Source organism: Equus przewalskii, chromosome 8, assembly GCF_037783145.1.
Source record: "Equus przewalskii isolate Varuska chromosome 8, EquPr2, whole genome shotgun sequence".
NCBI lineage: Eukaryota > Metazoa > Chordata > Mammalia > Perissodactyla > Equidae > Equus > Equus przewalskii.
Window position 1 is genome coordinate 18077973 of NC_091838.1, and position 27240 is coordinate 18105212.

General features: G+C 35.7%; 1 protein-coding gene across 1 annotated transcript in view; it reads left to right on the forward strand.

The window, feature by feature from the left end:
• ARFGEF1 (ARF guanine nucleotide exchange factor 1) overlaps positions 1-27240 on the forward strand; it is a 149238-nt gene that overhangs the window by 110158 nt on the left and 11840 nt on the right. The window contains exons 22-33 of the mRNA XM_070631516.1: positions 197-347; positions 5022-5112; positions 13341-13381; positions 13476-13645; positions 14010-14161; positions 14300-14472; positions 15382-15542; positions 16474-16604; positions 18434-18563; positions 19507-19642; positions 19725-19863; positions 21555-21627. Of these exons, the coding sequence (XP_070487617.1) occupies positions 197-347; positions 5022-5112; positions 13341-13381; positions 13476-13645; positions 14010-14161; positions 14300-14472; positions 15382-15542; positions 16474-16604; positions 18434-18563; positions 19507-19642; positions 19725-19863; positions 21555-21627 (1548 nt within the window). The remainder of the gene's footprint in view (positions 1-196; positions 348-5021; positions 5113-13340; positions 13382-13475; positions 13646-14009; positions 14162-14299; positions 14473-15381; positions 15543-16473; positions 16605-18433; positions 18564-19506; positions 19643-19724; positions 19864-21554; positions 21628-27240) is intronic.

The following is a 27240-nucleotide window of genomic DNA, read 5'->3' on the forward strand; positions in this document are numbered from 1 at the left end:
AATGCTAAATGTTCTATCACTGATATGCCTAAGTGTTTGGGAGAAAATTCATTCAGTACATTCGAAATAAGTACATTTAGCTTTTATAGTGATTTATAATGTAGCCTATGTTTAAATCCTAGCTGCATGCTTTTAAATATTTTTGTAAACATTTCTAACATGGAATTTAATTTTTTTTTTCCTTTTCATAATTCAGATTCTGAAGTGCATCAGTCAGTTGGAGCTTGCACAACTCATAGGAACTGGAGTGAAACCTCGATACATTTCTGGAACAGTGAGAGGTAGAGAAGGATCTCTAACTGGAACAAAAGATCAGGCTCCTGATGAATTTGTGGGTCTGGGTCTGGGTAAGAATTTTTTAAATTATTTTTATAAAGTGTCAAAAATTGTTCTTGACTTGCTCAGTGTATGTAATTTTGTCATAGCAATTAAATGTAATTAGAGAGAGATGATATTATGCCTTTTGGCTAACCTTATGAGGAAAAACATAGATGACTAGAGAACTCAGTCTTTTTCCCTGGTTTAGTTTGCAGTGTTAAATGACCCTTATAGTCTTAATCTCATATTTGGGAGTGAGAGAAGGGTGCAATTTAAAATTACCTGCTTTTAAGACTAAACAAGTAACTTAAATGAGTAAAGGCTTCTATAAGATGATCAATAGTTGGGGTAACTGGAGAAAACATTCACCTTCAGATTTTTTAAAGGCAGTGTGCAGATCTAACCAAACTCTTCAGCCAATATGGACACTTTCCCACGGTTCCCTGTGTGCTCAGTATGGCCAGAAACTTCCAGATTTAACCCAATAGAACAAAGGGAATTATTAGTGAAAATGGATACAGAACAACCAAAGACAGTACATTTTTAGTCATAAATGGGAAGGGTTCCACCAGGGAAGAAGTAAAGGTTAGACTGTCTTTGACTTTGAGTGCTATATTTCTGGGTGTGAATTTTTCTGTGTTTCTTCCTTACTGTGTGCAAGTTATTTTAACTCTCTGACCTTCGGTTTTCTCTTTTGCGTACTAATGGTAATATCTACTTACAGAGTGTTAGGATTAGATAAGAGTATGTATAAATAAGCTTAGTACAGTGGCTGGTATATTAGTGGTGTCTGGATTAGTCTCTATCCATCTTCACCTTACTTCCAACCAAGAAATCTAGAAACAGGGCTTAGAGCAGAAAGGAATACATCTGAGATTTAGTAATATTTACCTTCTAAAGGCTTTGCATTGTAGCATTATATTTCTGGGTATTTTCTATGTTTTTATCTTTTAATGATTTCTCTTATTGTTGCTTGCAATAAAACTTTTTAGGAAATCCAAAAGAATTTCAAGCTTGAAGAATAATCTATAGGGAAAGAAGTAAAGACCAGGACTATGGTGTGGCTTCAAGTTCGACTGGGAACAATTAGTTCCCAGTGGTAACGCAACTGTGGCAGCCTGCAGTGCAGTCTGTACCTCATTTCTGTCTTAGGTGCTGTGGTTCTGGGAGGTGCCGGTGAGGACCTAATAACTTGGTAACCCAGCAGCAGGGTTTAGAACTCCCTGAGTACCTACATGGTGACTTATGCAACCTGAAAATCTAACTCAGCACATTAGAACTATAATTACTCCAGAAAGTAATGTGAGATAAAGATGAATAAATTTACAGGCAAGTGAAATGAAAGGGCATTGATAGCTTTTGAAAGCCTTTTTTTCTTTTCTTTTTTTAAAGGCTTAGGGAGTGTTGGAGGGCCAAAATAATGAGAGATGCAAATTTCCAAGGCTCAGTTTTGGCAAGTAACAGAAGTAGGTTACACTAAAAATAAAACACCAGTGGAATATTTTATCTTATAAAAGTTTCAGTCACACAAGAGAAATAATGATACTTGCTGATAACGTTTACTAGTATACTTGAAAGCAAGTTAAAATTAATTTGATCACTCTGCTGTTGTGCTACCTAGGTTGCAAGTATATGAGATGGCCAAGACTGTCTTCTCCCTGCAGGAAAAGGGAATTTACATAAAAATATACACATTTTCAAAGTGGAAATACAACAAAAATTTCAGGCTTCCAAGCCACTCAAGTGACCAGCCATACTCTTCCACCTCTCTTTCATGTGTTATCTAGGCTTTCTCTTATATCATCTACTTCTCTTTTGGGCCTTCTCCATTCTCCACTCACTCCTGATTGATCAAGTCTCATCTTTGAGTCTACATCCTAAAGGGAGCCAGTCTGTTGACTTGGCCCCTGTTAGGCAAAGCCCTCCCTTCAGGCCCTCTCATTGGTTACCAGATAGCCCAATGTGGCAGATGTCTGCTCCTGTCCATCTGTGCCCTGTCATCTACTTAGACAGGAGATGCTTTCTTCAGCAGGACGCTATAGTCAGAATTTAAGCTGGAAGAGGATGTGGTACAGATAATCGAGCTGGTCTAGTCTCTATGTATATGTGTGTGTATGTGTGTATTTTCTAAAATAAGTTAATATCCTGCTTTATTAGCAGCATCCATGCACCAAGTATTCCATGTAACCAAGTTAATAGGGCTGAGTATATATTTATCTGACTTTTTGACTGATGGGATATAAGTCTGTACTTTGACTTTTTTGGAAACATGAAACTTTTAGTTATTAAGAATATGTAGCATGTGATTATTGATTTGAACCATATGCATACTATTCTTTTAAGGTATATATTAAAGGTTAAAAACTCAGTGGCTTGGTCATATAAATCTTAAGTAAATATTCACACCTACATCTTTGGTCTTAGTTAATCTAAATATTTGTGCTTTTGAATAATTTGGTAAAACTGAAATTATTAGCTTATTATGTTATACTGTCATACAGATCTTTGAAAGATTTCACATATTTGTGAAGTAGGTTCTTTGGATTGCTAGACATTTTGTATATTCTTTGATCCCTCTAAATATCTTTATTATTAATGATTAAAAACTAGTATATTTAAATATAAAAGGTATAGAAAGCTCTATAAGAAGATCATTCAGTTGATACTCAAAGGGAGTTATGTGGTGATTGTCGTTATTTTTTCTCACAGATTTTTATTCATTAAATTCCTATAATGTACTACAACTTCATGTTGCTTGACATTATTTCCCTACTACCTCAACTCTCTGTCATTTATTTCAGGCTTTCATCCATGTTCACTTGTATTATAGAAATAGACTCTTATTTTGTCTCTCTGGCTCCAGTATCTCTTCCTGTTAGTTACTGTGTTCTCCAGATATTACCAGAATTATTTTCCACAGATAGATTGGATCACGTCAGTCTTCTAAACGGTCTAATAGATTTCAAAAGTAGTACATTAAACATGACAGTCAAAGTTTTTCACATTCTATTTCTAGTCTCTTTTCAGCTTCGTCCAGTACTATTGTTCTCTCCCTTCTTCCTTGTCCCCTGCCAAGCCCTCCATTGTGGTGACACCCAAGTTTGTTAAAGCATTGTGTTCACTTCCATACTTCCATTGCTTTGTATATGCTGCTCCTTCTACCTGAATTGCTTTTCCTTCTTCCTCCTTTCCCACATGATGGTCCTTCTACTTCCGATTTGAATTAATCCTTTAGCATATATGTGAGGCCTTTCCAAGAGCTAACACCCACATTCTCCCTTCCCCTATCAAAATTATTTCTGTTTAGCAAAACTTATATGTAATTCATGTCAGCCGTGAAATAATCATTACGTTATGTTAAAGTAGGTTGTAAGTCTGTCTCTATTGATAAATTATTAACTCTGTGGGGACAGGGATCACATCTTTTTCACATTGTTCAGTATCTGGAATAGAATTTTAGTTCAGCTGGTTTAAATAACATCATCTATTATGTTTGTGAATGCAAGCATATGAATTAAGGACATTTATTGAGTGTCCACTGAGTCAAGTCAACAAGTATTTGTTGAGCATCTGCTTTGGACTTATTATTGAGTAAGGTAGACGCATACACAAATATGTGTATGACTTGGTTCCTAACGTTAGAGAACTTTTCATCTGGCTGAGAAGGCAACAGTAACACACCTGAAGAAATTTATATGAAACTGTCTGACAGAAATTCTGATTTGAGTAGCACTTATTTAAGTAAATACTTAGTTCAGTGGAAGGTGAGAACAATGGAGAGGAATCCTTCTTTGAGTATTCAAATTGGGTCTTGGTAGGTAAGTTTTAGATAGTTAAGAGATGTGCTGAAAAGAGGCACCTACTGGCTAGAATGTTGAAGGGAACTGCCTTACACACTAGGCTGAAAAGTTTATACTTTGTTTGAAAGTAGTAGTAAGCAAAATGAAAGTGATGATCTAGGAAGATTAATCTGGCAGGAGAATGAAGCAGAGCTTGAAGAGGGGAAAAATAGCGGCAGGGAAAGCATTCAGACAACTGGTAAATACGCCTAATTACAAGAATTGAAACTGAGTAGGAAGGAAAATGAATGAATGATAGGAAAAACAGGTCAAAAGAAAGACTTAGTGACTAATGGAGGAAAGGAAGGATATCAAAGATGTTTGTAAATTAAGTGTTTGAAAACTGGGGTTTCCTGTTGAAAACATGGAACCACTCTTTTGGGGGAAGAGATAAGTGACTCTTGAATGAGAGGATGGTAGACCATACAGGTAGAATTTCCAATAAGCATTTGTAAACAGGGGACTGGAGATTAAATGATAGGGGAGACCTAATTATATGGAATTTGGAATCATCTTAAGAAGGTATCATTGAAACTAGGGGTAGTGCTCTGTTTCTTAAGCATTAAAGAAAATTATGCATAATGTCATTAATTTTGTGATCTAAATTCTCAGTGCCCCTAATTTGTGCAATCTTTGCAAGCACAGTTTATGTCTTTATAACCATGTCTGTTATACGACTTAGTGTAGCTTATTAAGCACATTTGGCCTTGATAAAGGTCACTGATGCCACAAGAATTGTTCACCCAAAGTTTTATTTCTTTCATTAGGAAAATAATTGATTTCAGAAATGTGTTTTAGATTTGTAAGTGTATTCTTCCACTGAATTATTTTCAAACTGAAATGACTTTCTTTTATGTGTGGTAGTTGGAGGAAATGTGGACTGGAAGCAGATAGCAAGTATTCAGGAATCCATTGGAGAAACCAGTTCTCAAAGTGTTGTTGTTGCTGTAGATAGGTAAGGTACTCATTTTATTCCCTTTTCAGATGAATACTATTTTAATTCTATAGCATTTAGATATATTTTCCTCAGTAGTGAAAAGAAAAAATTATTGCCAAAATAACTTCCTTACTATACTGTGATATGCTGTGATTTAGATGATAAGGTACCTATAATTTTTCTTTTTAGATCATAGAATATGGAAGAAGATAAACAGTATAAAATTTAAGTTACAGTAGATATTAATGGGCATTTAAAATAGTAACCTTGATAAAAAAAATACAAATGTTTTATTTCCTTTATATAAAACTTACTCCCCTTATAATCCCTCTTTGAAAATAGAGTATAATTTGTCTTTCTGAGTCCATGATAAAGGACTGCATAATGGTAAAATGAAGAGATTTACTGGCAATTCTCAGTATAAGCTTCTTTGGAAAGGCCTTTAGAATTTATATATTATATGCGTTACTAGGTATTCCTTGTTTTTAGTTTGTTTTCTAAAAGAAAATGCATACTGTGGTTTATTTTACTATGTAATATTTAGTTTATTTCAGATTTTTAAAATCCCAGTATGTAGAACAATATCTAGTGTTCTTGTGGAGATTAGCTTTTTTCATATGAATCCCAGATAATTGAAATTTAACATTTTACATGACTGACATTTTTTACGACTTCTGATGGAAACTTTCAAAAATATAATTTGTACTATAGTCTTTCCTTGGTGCTTGGAGACTCATGCTGATCCATGATTTTACTTTGCTTCAGATAAAGCTTTTTACTCTAAGTACAGACAGAACTAGAGTGTTCAGTGGCTGCTGACCCTGGAAATACTAACTGGAACTTTTTCCTTGAAAGGAATTGTTAATATCCACTTGCTGTCCTTTTTTTTTTTTTTTTTAAAGGGGAAGGAGCTCATTTGTCTTTTTGTTGTGAAGGTTAAAGATTGTGTCATCTTATACCTACTGTATAACTCGAAGGCTTTCCATGTATTACTTCATTAATCCTATCAGCAGCCTCAAGATGGGTTTTATTATTCTCCTCAATTTACAAATGAGGAAACTGAGACAAAGGGTGATTAAATAACTTGCTCATCCCCACAACCAGGCTAATCTTGTCTTGATTATTGCAGTAACCATTTCATTCATAGAGCATTTTGAGGAATGGCCTCAGAACGTGCGCTCAGGCAGCATATCTGAGTGTGTACTCTTAACCTTTCCACTGTAGGCCTGCATGTACGACTCCAGAGCAGTGTCATATCTGCCCTTCTGCTGCCAGGGTAGCTTTCTTCTAAAAGATTTTCTTGCCTTCCCGAAAATCATCTTAACATCATTATGATAATCTGTTCCAGCAAGAATCAACATTTTACCTACTATTTCTGTTTCATAATATACTTTATATGACCATACCCAGTTCTGATTTATTCTGCTATCTGCTGTTTGTTATGGGAAGACATGTCACTCATTGGAACAAATGATATGCCTTTCTGTTTTAAAAATTTCTGCTATGTCAAAGGAATCGTAGCACAAATTCTGTTAGTACTTTGACGTCTCAAACTCATCATCACCAGATACTTCTACAAACATAAATCCAATATAATTTTATACAAAACCTCAATATTTAAATTTTTGCTTATAGTGAAAGAATTAAAAGTTACATCTTTGATTTATTGCAAGATTATATTATTCTTGTGTGGTGTGTTTCACTTTCTCATTAAATTTCTTCTGAATTCCTTTCTGAATGTCTGAGTTTATTGTCATATGTAATATTCTGACTCTAGTCCATAAGCCAACTCAGTGAAATAATCTGGTATTCAAGGCAGTGGTGAGAATATTGTTAGGAATCATCCTGGAAAGTTCTATACTTGTCCAACAAAAATGTTATTTTCCTGTCCTTAGGCCTACTGTTCTCAATAATCTGTTACAAGAAGTTATAGGATCTATACATGAAAAGTAATTCTTGGCTTAATTATTTATAGCTTTTGTTTCTTAACAGAAAAAATGTCATTCTGTTAAAAACTTTAAGATGATGAAGTTTTCTAATTATCTCTACTTTTGTATTAGGAATCCTGTGTAGTAGAATTTAGGAGAATATTGGGCACTTTCATTTTGAGTACCTGATCCTCTAGGATTTACTAGGTTAGAATTTGCTAGGCATTGCTAAACTAGACCAATTTCATAAGTATTACTAAACTGTGCAGGGATAGACTTTGTCTAGGAAAGATTTACCTCTAAAAAGTTAAAAAAACAGTTACTTAGCACCATAGTTTTGTTTTATTACAGTTTTTTAGACACACCAGATCTAGCTTTATACTGACTCATTGCATACTTGAGAACATTCACCTATTAGAAAATACGTACAGGGGCCAGCCTGGTGGCACAGTGATTAAATTCACACATTCCGCTTCGGAGGCCCAGGGTTCACCAGTTTGGATCCCAGGTGTGGACATGGCACTGCTTCGCAAGTCATGCTGTGGTACGTGTCCCACGTATAAAGTAGAGGAAGATGGGCATGGATGTTAGCTCAGGGCCAGGCTTCCTCAGCAAAAAGAGGAGGATTGGCAGCAGATGTTAGCTCAGGGCTAATCTTCCTTTCAAAAAAAAAAAAAATACGTACAGCTCCTCTCCAACTGCATTTGCTCATAAATATCTTTCAATTAAGTCTAAGAAGTAAATGTTACCTCTGATACTGTCACTGTGAAAACTTTTTACATATACAATGCTTTAGTCTGCCTATATGTTGCATGCAGTTTAAAGTCTATTTGATCCAGAATCTTTAAGATGTGTCAAGCTTTTTATTTTTTTCCATTACTGCATTGCTATTATGTGGATGAAGCAGTACTCTATCAATTGTTTTTTCCTACCCATGCTTTTCAGGGCATGTGTTTTATTAACACACAAGTTCTCATGCTTCTGTCCTGTGCCTTTCATAGCGGGAGTGTAGAATTCATTTCATAGACTGGTTTTGTGAAACATAGCTCTGTTCCCCTGCCTTTAGTATATTAAGGCTTAACTTTAAATGCTTCCACAGACTGCTGTGCTCTACCATATGGCTTATGTTCAGTGGAACATTACTAGAAATAGAGTGACCCGTCAGAGGCTACCGGAGTGAGTAGGAATTTGACTGCCCTTTCCCAGGGATGCGTGCTTACCCTACCTCCACTGTCACCCTGAGTCTGCAGAACCCGTTTGATTCCTGATGCTACTTCTCTGACCTTGTTGCCTTTGTTCTCTATCTTTTCACTGGCTTCAGAGAATTTCTTGCTTTTTTCCGCTATATTTGCATATAATCTCCATCTCTTCTTTACCCGTTTTACTCTGTGCCATTTGCTTCCTTTTCAGTTAAAAAAAAATTTTGCTGTTTCTTTTGTTCCTTTTCCTGTTGTTTCTCCTGTATTATTAGTTTCACCTCTGTTCAGGGTGTGGCTTTTTAAATATCCATACCTCTCATGAAAATACCTCTAGTTTTGAGAAATCAGTTAATGGCATTTATAATACGTTGTCTAGCAATTTTCGTTTTTGTTTATTTGAGAGTTTTGTAGGCATTGTATATGTTTAATTTCTGGATCCAGTCTAACCACTGGATTAAAGGGGATCTTACCATTATTATTTTTTCCCCCAGATTGTGTTTTCAGCCAGATCTTTGAATTGTTGTTTTGTTCTACTGACAAGAGCAGTATAGAAAATCTCCAGATAGTCTTTCAGCAGATCAGATTCTGAGTTACCATGTTGTCAATTTTTAAGCTGTTTTTCCTGTCGTTTTTGTTACTCATTGCCAGGACACACTGACGGACATTCAAGGGCAGTGAGGTTAAGAAAATCATAATATACTCAGAACATTTAGATTGTGGTAGTAAGAAAAAACTAAAATATGTTTTAAGTGTTGAAATTATGTTTTGCTTTGGTAAGTGTGGGACAGTGTAGTGAAGTGATTAAGAGGGTGGAATCTGGAGTCTGCCGGTCTTGGTTTGAAGCTTGGCTCTAGCACTTACTAGTTCTGTGACTTTGAAGAAGTTATTAAATATCTTCGTGTTTCAGTTTCATGTTTATAAAATTGGGAGTATAATAGTATAGACATACCCCATTTTATTGTGCATTGCTTTATTGAGCTTCACAGATAATTTCATATTTTACAAATTGAAGGTTTGTGACAGCCCTGTGTCGAGCAAGTCTATTGGTGCCATTTTTCCAACAGCATTTCCTCACTTTGTGTCTCTGTGTCACATTTTCATAATTCGCGCAATATTTCCAAATTTTTCATTATCATTATATTTGTTACAGTGATCTTTGATCAGTCATCTTTGATGTTACTATTGTCATTGTTTTGGGATCACCACCAGCCGCACCCATATGAGACAGCGAATTTAATCAATAAATGTTATGTGTGTTCGGACTGCTCACCCACCAGCTGTTCCCCCATCTCTCTCCCTCTCCTCCAGCCTCCTTATTCCCTGAGACACAACAGTATTGAAATTAGGCCAGTTGGAGCTGGCCCCCTGGCCAAGTGGTTAAGTTCATACATTCTGCTTCGGTGGCCCAGGGTTTCACTGATTTGGATCCTGGGCACAGACCTACCACCATTCATCAAGGCATGCTGAGGTGGCTTCCCACATAGCAGAACTAGAAGGACCTACAATTAGAATGTATAACTATGTACTGGGGGGTTTTGGGGAGAAGAAACAAAAAGATTGGTGACAGATGTTAGCTCAGGGCCAATCTTTAAAAAAAAAGAAAGAAAGAAATTAGGCCAAGTAGTAACCCTACAGCAGCCTTTAAGTGTTCAAGTGAAAAGAAGAGTCCCATGTCTCTCACTTTAAATCAAAAGCTAGAAATGATTAAACTTAGTGAGAAAGGCACATCGAAAGCCAAGAAAAGCTGAAAGTTAGGCCTCTGGTTCCAGTTAGCCAAGTTGTGAATGAAAAGGAAAAGTTCTTGAAGGAAATTAAAAGTGCTACTCCAGTGAGCACATGAATGATGAGAAAGCGAAACAGCCTTATTGCTGATATGGAGAGAGTTTTAGTGGTCTAGATAGAAGATCAAACCAGCCACAATGTTCCCTTAAGCCAAAGCCTAATCCAGAACAAAGCCCTAACTCTCTTCAATTCTGTGAAGGCTGAGAGAGGTGAGGAAGCTGCAGAAGAAAAGTCTGAAGCCAGCAGAGGTTAGTTCATGAGGTTTAAGGAAAGCAGCCATCTCCATAATGTGAAAGTACAAGCGGAAGCAGTAGGTGCTGGTGTAGAAGCTGCAGAAAGTTATCTAGAACATCTAGCTAAGATGATTGATGAAAGTGGCTGCACTAAATAACAGATTTTCAATGTAGATGAAACAGCCTCCTATTGGAAGAAGATGCCATCTAGGACTTTCATAGCTAGAAAGGAGAAGTCAGTGCCTGGTTTCAATGCTTCAAAGGACAGGCTGACTCTCTTGTTAGGGGCTCAGTGCAGCTGCTGACTTTAAGTTGAAGCCAGTGCTCATTTACCGTTCCAGAAATCCTAGGATCCTTAAGAATGACAATGTCTACTCTGCCTGTGCTCTATAAATGGAACAACACAGCTTGGATGACAGCACATCTGTTTACAACATGGTTTACTGAAATTTTTTTTTCCCCCTGAGGAAGATTAGCCCTGAGCTAACATTTGCCAATCCTCCTCTTTTTTCTTTTTTGTTTCTGAGGAAGACTGGCCCTGAGCTAACATCCGTGCCCATCTTCCTCTCCTTTATATGTGGGACGCCTACCACAGCATAGCTTGCCATGTGGTGCCGTGTCTACACCTGGGATCCAAACCTGCGAACCCTGGCCCGCCGAAGTGGAATGTGCGCACTTAACTGCTGTGCCACTGGGCCGGCCCTACTGAACATTTTAAGCCCACTGTTGAGACATACTCCTCAGAGAAAAAGATTCCTTTCAAAATATTACTACTCTTTAACAGTACACCTGCTCTCCCAAGAGCTCTGATGGAGAGGTACAGCGAGATTAATGTTTTCATGCCTGCTAACAGAACATCCATTCTGCAGCCCATGGATCAAGAAGTAGTTTCAACTTTCAAGTCTTATTATTTAAGAAATACATTTTGTAAGGCTATAGCTGCCATAGATAGTGATTCCTCTGATGGACCTGGGCAAAGTAAATCGAAAACTTTCTGGAAAGGATTCACCATTCTAGATGCCATTAAGAACATTCATGATTCATGGGAAGAAGTCAAAATACCAGCATTAACAGGAGTTTGGAAGAAGTTGATTCCAACCCTGATGGATGACTTTGAGGCGTTCAAGACTTCAGTGGGGGGAGTAACTGCAGATTTAGAAATAACAAAAGAACTAGAATTAGAATTGGAGCCTGAAGATGTGACTGAATTGCTACAAACTCATGATAAAACTTTAACGGATGAGGAGTTGCTTCTTATGGATGAGCAAAGAAAGTGGTTTCTTGAGATGGAAACTACTCCTGCTGAAGATGCTGTGAAGATTGTTGAAATGACAAAAAAGGATTTAGAACATTACATAAATGTAGTTGATAAAGCAGCAGCAGAGATTGAAAGAACTGACTCCAATTTTGAAAGAAGTTCTACTGTGGGTAAAATGCTGTCAAACATCATCGCATGCTACAAAGAAATCATTCATGAAAGGAAGAGTCAATCCATGCTGCAAACTTCATTGTTTTCTTGTTTTAGGAAATTGCCAGGGGCCGGCCCCATGGCTGAGTGGTTAAGTTCACGCGCTCTGCTTGGCGGCCCAGGGTTTCGCCAGTTCAAATCCTGGGCGCAGACATGGCACCGCTCATCAAACCATGCTGAGGTGGCGTCCTGCATGCCACAACTAGAAGGACCCATAACTAAAAATACATGACTGTGTACCAGGGGGCTTTGGAGAGAAAAAGGAAAAATAAAATATTTAAAAAAAAAAAAAGAAATTGCCATAGCCACCCCAGCCTACAGCAATCACCACTCTAATCCGTCAGCAGCCATCAAAATCAAGGCAAGGCCCTCCACCAGCAGCAAGACTACAACTTGCTGAAGGCTCAGATGATGGTTAGCAATTTTTAGCAATGAAATGTTTATTAATTAAGGTATATACATTGTGTTTTTAAGATATAATACTATTGCACACTTAATAAACTACAGTATAGTGTAAACATAACTTTAATATGCACTGGGAAACCAAAAAATTCATGTCACTCAAAGTTATTGTGATAATTACTTTATTCTGGTGGTCTGGAACCAAACCTGCAGTGTCTTCGAGGTGTGCCTGTATGTACTTCACAGGCTATTTGTGATTGTTAAATGAGGAGATGTATATTAAGCACTTAGAATACTGTGATTGTTGGTAGCTGTTACTGTTACTATGATTACTTTTATTTTTTGTTTTCCGGTAACATTGGTTTATGACATATAAATTTCAGGTGACATCATTATATTTCATTTTTCTGTGTAAGATTATTTTTATTTCTAGGTTTAATCTTTGACCTGCTCCTGCCTTTAAGGTTTCTTTTTTACGATGCAAATGCTATGGTGTACATTTTGAATTAAGAAATATTGATTCATCCTGGAAGTCACATCAAACCCTTGGTTACAAACCTAGAACACGGGTAAAAATGCAGACTTTAAAAAAAAGAGGACTAATATGTTTATGCTGAAACCTTTTGTGAAACTTCTGAAACACTGAAAAAGAGCTCAGTGAAGAAGGCCGGGCAAAGCTGGACAGCACGGCTTAACTCTCAGCACTTGAATGCCCTAAGAAAAGTTGTTCAGCCACTTCTTGGTTAAACTGTTGGAGATTATTTGCAAGGTTCAGTTTAATCACTTGTAATTTAATGTAAATGAACTTCCTAATCAAATGTACATTAATTGTAAAAATAAAGCAGAATTTTTCATTTTAAGAACATGATTAATGCTAGTAGATAGGAAAAATGGAAAAATCTTCTGCTTTATAGTGTGCCAATTATTAGTTTTACAAATAATATTTTTCTTATTCTTAGAGTTTCATAAGTATGTATCTGGTGTTTGTAAACTTACTAATAAAATTACAACAATATATTCTTACTCTAATATATTATTGAATGCAAAGGAAGAGGGGAGAACATCCAAACTCTACTTGTTGCTAAACTGTATGATAAAAATGTATTCATTTGACTACCTGACTTTTTTTTCCCTTAAACAGATAAAGGTAGCTAGTACCCTAGGCCACTTATTTTTGAATTGATGTAACAGAAGTGAGACTTTATAAATTTTTGAATTATGCTTTTTCTTTTAGAATATTTACAGGGTCTACAAGGCTAGATGGAAATGCTATTGGTAAGTATATACATTTATTCCACTTATAAACTGGCTTTTTGTTCAAAAGACTTGGAAGTTAAGCTTAAAAAATATAAATCTATTTATATTATAGTGGATTTCGTCCGTTGGCTCTGTGCTGTGTCTATGGATGAATTACTTTCCACTACACATCCAAGGATGTTTAGTCTACAAAAAATAGTAGAAATATCATATTACAACATGGGAAGAATAAGATTGCAGTGGTCTCGAATTTGGGAAGTTATTGGAGATCATTTTAATAAGGTATTTGAATAATTTTAGAATTTGCTTACATTTGTAATACTTTTTGTTGTTTAAAATTTCCTTCTCATAATCTAATTGAGACTTTTTTCCTTTTCAAAGCAATTTTTCGTTACTTTTTAAATTAAGTTTAGAAAATCCTTTGAATCCTGTCTTTGTTTTTAGAAATGATTGCTCTAGGTTTTAAGAATTTAGTTAAAATACATTTTTTTATTAAGGAATATTGTTAGCACACCTAGTGCCTTTATGGAGAATCAAGATTTACTTATTTATGCTGTTAATTATATACTTTTCCTAAAACGAAAATAAAGAATTACAGATTTTTACTGCTGACATTAAGCGCCCTACATTTCTGTTGCCATTACAGGTTGGCTGTAATCCTAATGAAGATGTAGCTATTTTTGCAGTAGACTCCTTGAGGCAACTGTCAATGAAGTTCTTAGAGAAAGGGGAGCTTGCTAATTTCAGATTCCAGAAGGATTTCTTAAGACCTTTTGAACATATAATGAAACGAAACAGGTATTAGATTTGTTGAATTGCTTAGTATCAGAAAAGTTCCTTATTAGTTTCCAAAGCAGGGGGAAAAAACAGAAGAAGGGAAAAAAACTGATGACTTTAATCTGTATAGGTATCTAAGCAATTATATTAATATTTTAGGTCTCCAACAATTCGAGATATGGTTGTACGGTGTATAGCACAGATGGTTAATTCTCAAGCTGCTAACATTCGGTCTGGATGGAAGAACATTTTCTCTGTGTTTCATCTAGCTGCATCTGATCAAGATGAAAGCATAGTGGAACTTGCATTTCAAACAACAGGGCACATTGTCAGTGAGTATTCTTTTAGCTATGTTCGTGTTAAAAACAAAAAACAAAAAAACTGTAATGTGTTTAGAAGATAATTTAGGCATAAGATTATGGGCCTATTGTCTTTATGTTTACCAAGTTTTGCCTACAGAAGCAGAGTAAATAATGGTATTATTGTATTATAGTTAACATTTATGGAATGTATCTGTTTTCTTCAATGTTCACAACAGACTCTATGAGATAAGTATCTTTATTATTCCTTTTTCTTAAATAGATTAGGAAACTCAGCCTCAGTGAGGTTAACTAATTTGCCTAAAGGCACAGAACTAGTGAGTGATGGAGTTGAGATTAAATGCCAGGGAGTCTTGAGGCAAACCCTTTGTTTTTGACCACCACACTACACAGCCTCCTTTGACTGTAAGGGAAAATGGAATACTAAAAATGTAAGTTAAGGTTAAAGATGATGACCATCATCAACATCAAGAATAATGACATCATCATAGCTATCATTTATTGAGTGCTTGCTTGAATTAAATATTCTTCTAAGTACTTCCCTTACATTTTATTTAGTGCTTATTAACAATCCTGTGGGTATTATTATCCCCATTATGGATTAAGATGCTGAGATACAAGGGGATTAAATGTAATTTTGTATATTCACTCAGAAACTGTTGTTTCAGTACCTACTGTATACCAGTTCGCTGTATTCATGCTGGGTTTATAGTACAAACAAGACAAAGACCTGTTCCCCTCTCCCCACTACTCAGGAAGTGTCAAGTAAGTGGTAGAGACAGACTAGAACTCATGTCTGTTGGACCTCAAAACTCTTAACCTTTAAGAAGTATGCATTACATCTAGAGGTTGTGTATTTTTGATATAATTAAGAATAATTGAAAAATTATAATTATTTTGATATATTTTCCTCCCTTTTAGCCCTTGTGTTTGAAAAACACTTTCCAGCGACCATTGATTCTTTCCAGGATGCAGTGAAGTGTTTGTCTGAATTTGCGTGCAATGCAGCTTTCCCAGACACAAGTATGGAAGCCATTCGACTTATTCGCCATTGTGCAAAATATGTGTCTGATAGACCGCAGGTATAGCATCATTTAATAAACAAGATCTTACTAAGTATTTATTTCTAGTCTGAGATCTAAGTTTATTTGGGAATTGAGGGGATATATGAAGCATTTATTTTTCAGTAAACCCAAAAATTATCTGAGCTTGATTCTGAGTTAAAATGCTTAGTAATGATACCTAGCATTTATTGACAGTGTTGGCTATTTTTCTGAGTGTTTCACACGTATTAAGTTGTTTAATCTTCATACCAACTTTATAGGATAGGAAATTTTATATCCCCAAACAGATAAGGAATCTGAGGCACAAAGAAGTTAAAACAATGTGCCCATGGTTACAGGCTAGTAAAGGACACCTAGGGTTTGAACACAAGCCTTTGCTTGTAGCCATTACCCTACACTGTTTCTTGTCTGTGGTGCTCTGCAGCACTGAAGCTGACTGTCTTTGGATGAGTGTAGGCTTAGGTACTGAAGTAAAAGATTGAATTGGCAACCTGGCTGTCAACTTTAGCTTGCGTATCTGAATCTGTCTTTGTAACCATCATAAGGAGAAGTGATGCATCACAGATTTGGTAATAAGGTTTTTACTACATGCTGGCATGGACCTATGGAGTGAGTGCTTAGTACTTTTATATACATCAATTCATTTGACCTTCACACCTCCCCAGTGTGGTTACTGTGGCTGCATGGTGTTATAACCATTTAAATGATGTAAACGGAAACCTGATTTAACCTAACTAATAATGCAGAAAGCTGGTGACAGTTGAAGCTGAAACCAACTTTGGGTTCTAGTCCAGTGCTCTTTATAGGCAATTATAATCTCTATTTTTTTTTTTATAAATTGTTTATCACTTTTGATTTGTAAAGCATTTAAAAGATTTTTGGAGAAATAATATGCTTAATGTACAAGTACTATGTTTTGTATTTAATAAACCTACCTTTCCTCTTGAAGGCTTTCAAGGAATACACAAGTGATGATATGAATGTGGCACCTGAAGACAGGGTGTGGGTGAGAGGATGGTTCCCAATTCTCTTTGAGTTATCCTGTATCATCAATAGATGCAAATTAGATGTAAGAACCAGGTAACAATCAGTATTTGGAATTAAAATTTGAAAGGTTTATTTTGACTTTAATCAAACTAACTTTTCTTATGTGAACACAAGTTTGATAAAGGCCATAAATCGTGTTTTATCAAATTAACAATTATTAGACAGATTTTTAACATATATAGTCAATTTTGTAAAGAGTTAGCTTTATTGGATTTTTTTAAATCAGAAAAAGTAGTACAGATTTGTAACAAACTGATAGAAATGTAATGAAAGAATAAATCTCTCCTTCCTCACCTGTGCCAGAATCTCACCCACCCCCAGCCAAGGTTGAGTTTGATTTATGTCTTCAGAAACTTTTCATTTTTATTGTGTTATTTGTTATAACAGAAATTTTTGTGAAATAGATAAATAATACAAAATAGGACTCAAACCTTGGGAATTTGTCGTAGAATTTAGTAATTACGAGAACATTATATACATTTTATTTTGCATTTAGGCATTGAGGATCTTTTTTTTCAGTGGATGTGTTAGGAACTTGATAAAATTCAAAATAGCCCCCAATTCATGTAAATCTATATTATTTAGATGTACAACTTTCACATGTCCAGCAACCTCAGTGGAGCAGGTGACATGTCATGACCGACAAGTCATGTAAACTCAGCACTCCCTCCCTGCTCTTATTTATTTGTAGAAATCTATTTGACAAAGGACCTATCTGCTTTCCTAGCCTCTTACTTAGGCTATCCTTGTCTGGGACGATGCTACCTTGCTTCTTACCGTATCCCATGTTCACGTTATGAATGAGTTCTACTTGTTAAAGAGAAGAGAAAATACATGTTCTAGTTAGTAGAGGAGAGGGAAAAATGAGTGAACTTTGTCTATTGAACTACTGTAATGTTATTTTGCACATTCATTTAACAAATATTTGTTTCAAACCTACTGTGTACCAGGCCTGCACGAGGCCTGCAGTGTACTAGCAGCAGATGAGCTAGACTGTGTACCAGTCCCTGTGGAGCCTTTCAAAGAAAATTTTATTCTGGCTTACCGTCAGACTTTTGGAAATAAAAACTTTTTCTGAATTGAAGGACACCTATATTTTGCTAGAAGAAAGTAACATGTAGAGAAAAGATTCAGCTTTTTATTGGTTACATGAAGGTATTATTATTTCAAGAAAGATAAGAAATCAAGAAGGCAATTTTGAGTTTTAGCTTTACTACTTATTCAAAAGATAGTCAATGTGATACTAAACAGTTTATTCGTTAAACAAGTACTTACTGTGTGCCTCCCAAGTGGCAAGTGCTGCTCTCTGAGATACAGCAGGAAACAGACAGACACAGACCCCTGCCCACATGAATGTTTTAGTGGATTAGTTTTATAAGTCTTTTTGTTTGAGGATATTATATGAACAATTATAGTGTTAGCCAAAAATCCCTATAGCTCTTTGAAAAAGATTTTCCAAAATATAATTTTTATTTGTTCTTAGACTGCTATCGATATGCTTTCTTCCTTGGACACAGTGCCACAAAGTTAATAATCACCCAAATTATGATCTTTCTCAATCTCTAATTCCATTTGCAAATTCAAAATGTTGAAATGATGGGGTGAGAGTGGAGGAGAAGTAAAATAAAGAAGAAATTTTAAGGTCAAGGTCTTGAGAGTGTTTTTCCTAAATGATGCATGCTAAAGAAACCTGTTTTGCAACTTAAATTTCTTCTAACTGTATCATGTGTTAATTTAAAACCAGTTTTAAACTTTGTTTTCAGTAGCTTTGTGAACTATGAAAATTATTTTAGGAGGGGGATTCTGACGTGGCAGGATTTTTTTTGTATTATAGCTTTCCTAATTATGTTTTATCATTTTAGAGGTTTAACAGTGATGTTTGAAATAATGAAAACTTATGGCCACACCTATGAAAAACACTGGTGGCAGGATTTATTTAGAATTGTTTTCAGAATCTTTGACAACATGAAATTGCCAGAACAGCAGACAGAGGTAAGAGAACATAAAATTTTCATTTAAGATAGTCAAGTTAAAAGGTTAATATTTTAATAGTAATATAAATATTAACGTTTTCCCTAATACATTTTATTTAGTATTCATATGTGAATTCTTAATTCTGAATTGAATAAAGAATACATAGTAAAATTTTATTTATTTATTTCAATGTCTTTTACTACAAATGAGTTATAGGATACATTTCAGTAAGTGTATGGAGAGAACTTCAGGTTTTTTTGTTTTATCCCATATAGATGTATTAAATGCAAACTTTGGGGGCTCTCTTACCTGCCTGAAGTTTTACTTTAGATCTGCAGTTTTTAAATCTATAAGTAGACTCTTACTTAAAACATCATCTTAAGTAGACATACGTGTATGCACTAGCACCAAGCTCCAGAGGAATACTCTCAGTCCAGATTAGTCCTTTATGGATTTGAGAAAAATAAAGAAATTACTTACACTTATTTTATATGGCTCTTTTTGCCTTTTATGGTGTGTTCAGGTAATCCTACCTTGATATAAGTCAGTTTTATTTTTAAACCTATGCTAACCCCACTTGGATAAATTCTTCTCATTTCATTCTTCTTTATTTCTCTTTCATGTTCTTAGATATTCTGGAGCAAGTCCAGCTGTTGGTCTTCATGCATATTGTTTCAAAAGTCATAATATTAATAGCAGGACAATGCAGTGATAGGTTTTTATAATCAAAACAAATAATGCAGAAAGTAGTTAAATTATTTTGTAATAGATGGTTATGAGATAATGATGAGAAATAGATATCAGATATTAAGTTGAGGTGAATGTAATATTCTCGAGGGAATTAGTGGTCTGAAAGGAACATGGACAGGCTTACATTTTAAATATGAAAATATATTTCTTTTTTAATTCTAGTAGCTGATAAATGGTCTGACCTTCATTTAATGACTTTCTTTTACCCTAGAAAGCTGAATGGATGACAACAACTTGTAATCATGCACTTTATGCAATCTGTGATGTGTTCACCCAGTATTTAGAAGTACTCAGTGATGTACTTTTGGATGATATTTTTGCCCAGCTATACTGGTGTGTGCAGCAAGGTAAGTCTGTACTGGGTAAGTGACACAAAGTGCTAAATATGGCCCTGGTAATATCTAAATGAATTATTCTTTTCTTTTCTAGACAATGAGCAGTTAGCACGATCTGGTACAAACTGCTTGGAGAATGTTGTCATTCTGAATGGTGAAAAGTTTACCCTAGAAATCTGGGATAAAACTTGTAACTGCACACTGGATATCTTCAAAACCACAATCCCACATGCGTAAGAAGATTTTGTACAACTTTATATTTATATAGTGAATGATGGACATAAAAGATTTGATAGTAACTAGTGATTTCTCCTAGTGGAAATCCTTTTAAAAATATCTTAGTGTTCCATGAATTCATATTTATTACAAATCAAACTATAAGCCATAACAAATACATGAATTAAATTCCTTATAAACCAAACCTTTAGTCTGATCCAAAATTTGGACTATAATGAAACAATTTTATAAGGTTTTATTTATCCAGATTCAACTAAGCAGCGGTTTTGAATTGAAAAAAAAATGTCAACATATATTTCAGTTACTGTACATTTAGTAATCTAAGGAAAATTTATTTACAGATAGTATATTTTACAGTTGTCATCTTTTAAAAGGAATAAGTTTAGAGTTGAATTGTAGGGGAGTTTTTAACGTTGGGGAAAGTAAGACAGTCTCACTAAACGATGCTTGGTAGCACCTGGATTATTACTTCCCAGCTCAACCTTGGGGCCTCTCTGACCTGCACAAAGTTTTACCTTAGAGCTGTGATTTTTAAATCTCGGTAATAAGATGTTTTAAATCTTACATAAACATATGTGTATGCACTGGCACAAAACTTTATATGAAAATTAAGAGTTATTCCAGATTTTTAAGCATCAAACTTTTTCTTAACATGAGTTAAATATGTTTGCCCCCATATGATCCCTTTGTAAATGTCTTAATCAGTAGGAAATAGGAATTCAAACAGAAGAAACACACCCCTAGGAAAGCAGTCTCTAAGTAGAACTACACTAAAAGGACACACAGTCATCGCTTTGGCCTATTTACAATAATTGGACAATTTTTCTTATTTTTTGGTGCACATTTTGTTGGAACAATGTAACTGACAAGTGATTCCTTTTTGTCAGTTTATCTGTTGCTTCATGTCCAAGATAATATGAATGCTTGCCCAGCTGCTGTCCCTATAAAGTCTTTACAAAAACCAGTCTAGCTGAACATTCTTTTTTCTTAAGAACTGCTTCTGTTTTAATTTATTGAATTACATACTCAGATAATATATATGATCTTAAAGATCATCTAATAAGTATCTCTTAATAGAAAATATCTGTACCAGAGTTCTTTCCATATTGAACTGAAAGGACGTATTTACCCTTTGTCTGCCCTGTTCCCCAGGAGTTCCTACTTCTCAGAAGCAAGAACTTGGGCCTTAATCGTCTTTCTGTCCCAAGCACCTACGCCAGGGGTGGCAAGTTAGCTGCTGCTTTTGGGCCAAATTTTTTTTTTTTTTGGGCCAAATTTTATCTCATTTATTTTTATACATTTTTTTGAAAAATAGAATCTAAAGAGTTCTAAGAATTTTTTGAAAAGTCTCAAACTTTTTTCAATCTCACTTTGGAAAATATTTAATAACATTAATACTTTGAAAAGATGAGTTTAAAGTTTTTGAGCTTTCCAGAAGTGGTTTTTTTTACCATAAAATTAATGACCAGAGTACCCTTTTAATTATATTAAATGCTAGTTAATTGTTTTCTGGAAGTACATATTTTACACTTTTTACTATATTTTTTCCAGTAGATTGCTCTTAGCAGTGGGTAAAGAAGGAATGTGTTTTTTTTGGTATATTATGACTTTTGGTGCCTGTTTCAATGCATGTTGGATGTGGCATGTTTCACACTTCAGTGATTGATGTGATTTTGATGTCTTAAAGGCTCTTGACCTGGCGTCCCACTTCTGGAGAAACTGCTCCCCCACCTCCATCTCCCGTGAGTGAAAAACAGTTGGTAAGTTTTAATAAAGCAAGCATATTTTAAATTAATTAATTATTTATAAGTAATTTTACCATTGGCCAAATTCTTTTATATGAGCCCAGCTCTTTTAAAAAGATGGCATGAATGTATTATCCAGAATTCTGAGGTTAAATTTCATGATGGCAAATTTCCCAGGTGCCCAAAATTTGTCTCTGTAAGTGCCATGAAGGAGATATTTTAAATTATTTTATACTATAGATGGTCTGAGACATAGAGTAAAATGATTTCAAAAGTTGTAAGAGACAGGTACCAGATTATGTAAGGATTTCCATGGCAAGCTGAAGATATTATTGGATGTTATTTTATTTTATCCAAACTTTTCATATTGATATAATTTGACCTTAGAGAAAAGTTAGAAAAACAGTATAAAGAATTCTAATATACCTTCTACCCATTATATTTGTTTCCTGGGACTGCCATAACAAATTACCACCAGCTTAGTGGTTTAAAACAACAGAAATGTATTCTCTCACACTTCTGGAGGTGAAAGGTCCAAAATCAAGGCATCTGCAGGGCCACATTCCCTCCAAAGGCTTTAAAGGAGAATCCTTCTTTGCCTTGTCCAGCTTCTCGTGGCTGCTGGCAGCCTTTGGCATTCCTTGGCTTGTACACACATCACTCCCGTCTCTGCCTCCATCTTTACATGGCTGTGTAAAGTCAAATATTGTGTGTGTCAAATCTGCCTCTCCTTTCTCTTAGAAGGGTACTAGTCATTGGATTCAGAGTCTACTCTAAATCCAGAATGATCTCGTCTCAAGATCCTTAATTACATCTTTAAAGACCCTATTTCCAAGTAACCTTCACAAGACCAGAAGTTAAGATCTGGACATACCTTTTTGAGGCCACTTTTCAACCCACTACAGTTTACCTTCTGGTACCCAAAAATTCACGTTCATCTTTCAGGCAAGAGATATTCACCCCATCCTATCATCCCCAAAAGTCTCAATGCATTGCAGCATCAGCACTAAGTCTAAAAATGTCATCTAAATATCATATCAGACGTCCCAAATTTCATCAAGTCATTTAGATCATTTAGTATGTGTCTATTCTGTATCATTTAGTATCATCTTAGTCATTTATTATGTGGTCTATTCTGGGGCAAAATTCCTCTCCATCTGTGGACGTATGAACCTAGAAAACAAATTACCTGCTTGCAAAATACAATGGTGGGACAAGCATAGGATAGACATTCTCATTCCAAAATGGAGAAATTGGAAAGAATAAAAGAGTCACTGATCCTAAGCAAGTTTGAAACCCAGCAGGTCAAATCCCATTAAATTTCAAGCCTAAGTATAATTTTCTGTGGCTTGATGCCCTGCCCTCTAGGGCAATGGCTCCTCCCTCTGGGCCTGCAGCTCTGCCTTCTGAATAAAGGTTAGTACATTTTTGCAGCCAGGTACCACTGTCAGCCCATTTCCTGCCTGTAGAATCCCAGAAGTCTGACAGCCTTCCTTCATTTTATCCCATTTATGTCCCGTTCATTCCAGGTTGGCTGTGTGTCTACTGGTCTATCATTCTCAAAATCCTTGTGGTTCTCTTGTGTATGTCAGGAGAATTCATACCATTAAATAAGAGGGTAATCAACAGATCCATCCTGGATAACTCCATCTCTATTACTAGCTTCTGCTGAGATAATTTGCCTGGATCCATTAGTCGCACATCTAATCTCTTCAGCATTCAGCCATCCAAAGCATGCTTTCATAACAATCAATTTCCCAATTTTAGCATCTTTTGCAAGCTGAATAGGCCAAGAGCCTCCCAAATCAAGTGCAAGTTCCTTTCTGCTTAACAGTCCTTTCCTCAACGCACCTCTTTATTCTCACATTTTTCTATAAGCACCAAGGAGAACATCAGGCCGCACCTTCAACACTGTGCTTGGAAATCTTCTCAGCTAAATGTTTAAGTTCATCACTTACAAGTTTGCCTTCCACCCATAGTACAACACAGTTCAGCCAAGTTTTTTGCTACTTTATCACAAGGATCACCTTTCTTCTAGTATCCAATAATATGTTCCTGATGTCCTTCTGCGATCTCTCCAGAAGCACCTTTAATGTTCACATTTCTATCAGCATTCTATTCATGACCTTGTATATATTCTTTAGGATTATAAAAGCTTTCTCTACCATGCATTTCACTTCCTTCTGAATCTTCACCAGAATTGTGTTTAGCGTCTATGTTTCTACCAACCATCTCTTCAAGGCGGTCTAGGCTTTTTCTATCATATGCCTCAAAACTCCACTAGCCTCTACTATTACCCAGTTCCAAAGCCACTTTGACATTTTTAGGTATTTGTTCTATAGCAGCACCCCATTTCATGGTACAGAGATCTGTATCAGTCAGTGTTCTACCAGAGAAATGGAACCAGTAGGAGATAATCTATAGTTATATCTGTATCTGCTTATACATATATATGGGTATGTGTGTGCGTGCGTATTATATGTATATATATATATATATGTATCTTTCTTGATTTATTTTGAATTTCGAGGAATTGGCTTATGCAATAGTGGGGGCTGGCAAGTTTGAAACCTGTAGTGCAGGTGGGCAGGCTGGAATCTCTTGGGCTGGAGCCACAGCTGCAGTCCACAGGTAGAACTCCTTCTTCAGGGAAACTTCGCTTTTGCTCTTAAGGCCTTTCAGCTGGTCGGATGAGGCTCTGCCCGTGTTATCGAGGATAATCTCCTTTACTTAAAGTCGACTGACTGTAATGTTCACTACATCTACAAAATACCTTCACAGCAACATTTGGATTAGTGTTTAATTGAGTAACTGGATACTAGAGTCTAGGCTAGTTGATACATAAAACCATCACACCAAGTTTCCCCAAATGTTATCATTTTGCTACGTTTGCTTTATTACTTCCTTCTTCTCTCTTTTTCTCTCACTCCCTCACCTTCACACATCTTTCTGAATGCTTTGAAACTAATTTGAAAATAAGATGCCCTTTTATTCCTAAATTTTTAGTATGTTTTTCCCTTTAAAAAATGAGATGTCTTACATAATCACACTGCAATTGACAAAATCAGGAAATTACCATTGAAACAATACTATTATCTAATCTGGCCTTACTCAAATTTCTACTGTTCTCCCACTAATATCCTTGAATTCTAAACCCAGGAGGCCAGAGGTAGCAAATTAGTGCCCAGTGATCTGATTTGTACCCCCCAACTTTTAATTTCTTAACTAGTTGTCAATGGCTAAAACTTAGATTTCACAGAAAAGTACTATGAATTTCTCTTGAGGGAATGTGACATCTGGCATATTGGGCCCACATAGCTCCATGACCCTGATCTGCAGGATTTGTCCATTCATCACAGACTCCACCACTTATGAGCCCAGGATGAACTTGCTGTCATTTTTGTTTTTCTTAAATTGCGCCCACTCCCTGCCTTGCCTCGTGGGCTTTTGTTTTTGCTAGCTTGCTGTGTAGTGTAGTAGTTTGCACTGTAGGCTTTGATGCTAGACCCAAAATCAGATCCTTGCTTTGCACTGATTAAGCTCTGTGGCCTCAGCAAGTCACTTAACCTCATGTTAAGGTGAGTCTGGTGATGAGTAATTAGATCAAGTAATGCATGTAAAGTCGTTAGAACAGCGTGTGCCTGCTGCTGGGTTTGGTGGGGTGAGCCAGGTGGTGCCGCTCAGGGCTGGCGCCCAGTCTCTTCCTTGGCTCCTTCTGAGAACTGCAGCTGCCCTGGTTCTGCTTCTAGTTTCTTAATATCTGCCCGTTGTTGCTGCTGCCGCTCCTGATATCTGTCATTTCTTCTTTCACCCTGCTTTCTTTTTCTTTCTCTTCTTCTGTGTACTATTTATATTTTGCCAATGAACTGTGGTATTTTCCTCATTGCCATGCTCAGCTAAATCATTTCTTGCTGTGCACTCAAGGACTACTTTTGAAAAATTAGAAAGAGAAAAATGCCCAATCACTGTAAAACATTTTTGAGCAGTACAGATGAATATAGGGTAAAAAATGCAAGTCGCTTTTTATACGACCCCCTACAATCCTAACTGCAATATTTACTACTATAGTGTATATCCTTTCAGCTGTTTTCTATGTATTTACATATGTCATTAATATTAATTATATGTAGTTTTTTAACAAATGAAATCTTATTTGGAAACTAACTTTTTGTATTTGGAATATCTAAGAGATGTCTGCACATCAGTATGTAGAGATTTCTTTCGTAGGAATTCCTCCTTTTCCACTAAAGAATCTTTTTTAAGGGGACGGATTGGGCATGCTAGTTCTAGTGAAGAGCTGTTGTAAAAAATGCAGAAATTACCAAAAAATCATTCTCATTTACATTAATCAGAAAAATTGAGGAATCAATATACCAAACATGAAAAATTTCTGTAATACAGAGGAGAATTTTCAAACCCCCAAGCATGTTTCATTTTCTGGGGAGAAGCTTCTTAGAAATCGTCAGAATATTCAAAAGACCTAATGACCAAAAAAGTTAAAAAACTAATGTTTTCATTTATCTTCAGTAAGGCAATACATTTCTAATTCTATCAACTGATTAATTTCTCCCTTAAAATATACTTATTAAAATGTGTACTTTATTAAAATGTGCGAGTTAAAAAGACACATTGTATTTTATAGTTAATTTTTACAATAAACATTCCCTTAAAGGATTTATAAATTTACAAGTGTTGCTACATGCATTCTCACATTTAAGTTTTTATTTTCAAATGTATTTTAGTCCATCATGGTCAAATTAATTACCTAAATACTCTATTGTGTTCATATAGTTATTAAAAAGCCTCTTAAATGTTAAACACTGAAAAATACAAAGACGAATAAGAATAATCTTAACAATAATATGGCTTTAGATTTGTGTAGTGCTTCATTGTTTAAAAAATATTTTCACATTTGATTCTTCCAACAGTTTTTTTGAACCAGGTTTGATACATGTTATCCCCATTTTATACAAAACACAAAATGAAAGATCAATAAACTATGACATTTTAAGCCCAAGTTAAAATGTTATTTTGATCAGCACTGTTTCTTAGGAACATAGGCCCTGTCTTCCTTTCAGAAACCCAGGTGAAGTTGCTTCCGGCCTAGGACTGTTATGTGGGAATTCTCAGTTCCTCTTGAAACCAAGTTCTGTCTTCTCTGAGTGTGCTGTACTGCTATAAGAACATAAAGCTAGGATAGTAGTAATGTCAGCTACCATATATTATCTGACACCGTGCTGGTGCTTTGCATGTATTGTCTAATCTTTAACAACCTGCAAGAAAGGTGTCGTCTCCATTTTCAGATCAGAAAACCTCAGCTCAGGAAGATTCATTGCTTTTTCAAGGTTATACTTAATAATACTGGAGCTGAATTCTGCTGTAGCTCTGCTGGACTCGGATGTTTGACTTCCCTTCATGACACCACACTCCTAGTTGGTCAACTTCTCACTGACCTTTCTGGTCCCAGATTCCTTGGGTGACAGAAGGTCTTTCCCTCAACTTGCCCCTGCGAAGCTTGCAGAAATCTCCCATCTCTGCCACGTGTGTGTTCTGTTTGGATTTCATGACACTTCCTGGATGTTGCAGGCTAGTTTTTCCACACAATGAAGCTTAGCATTTTTATCCATT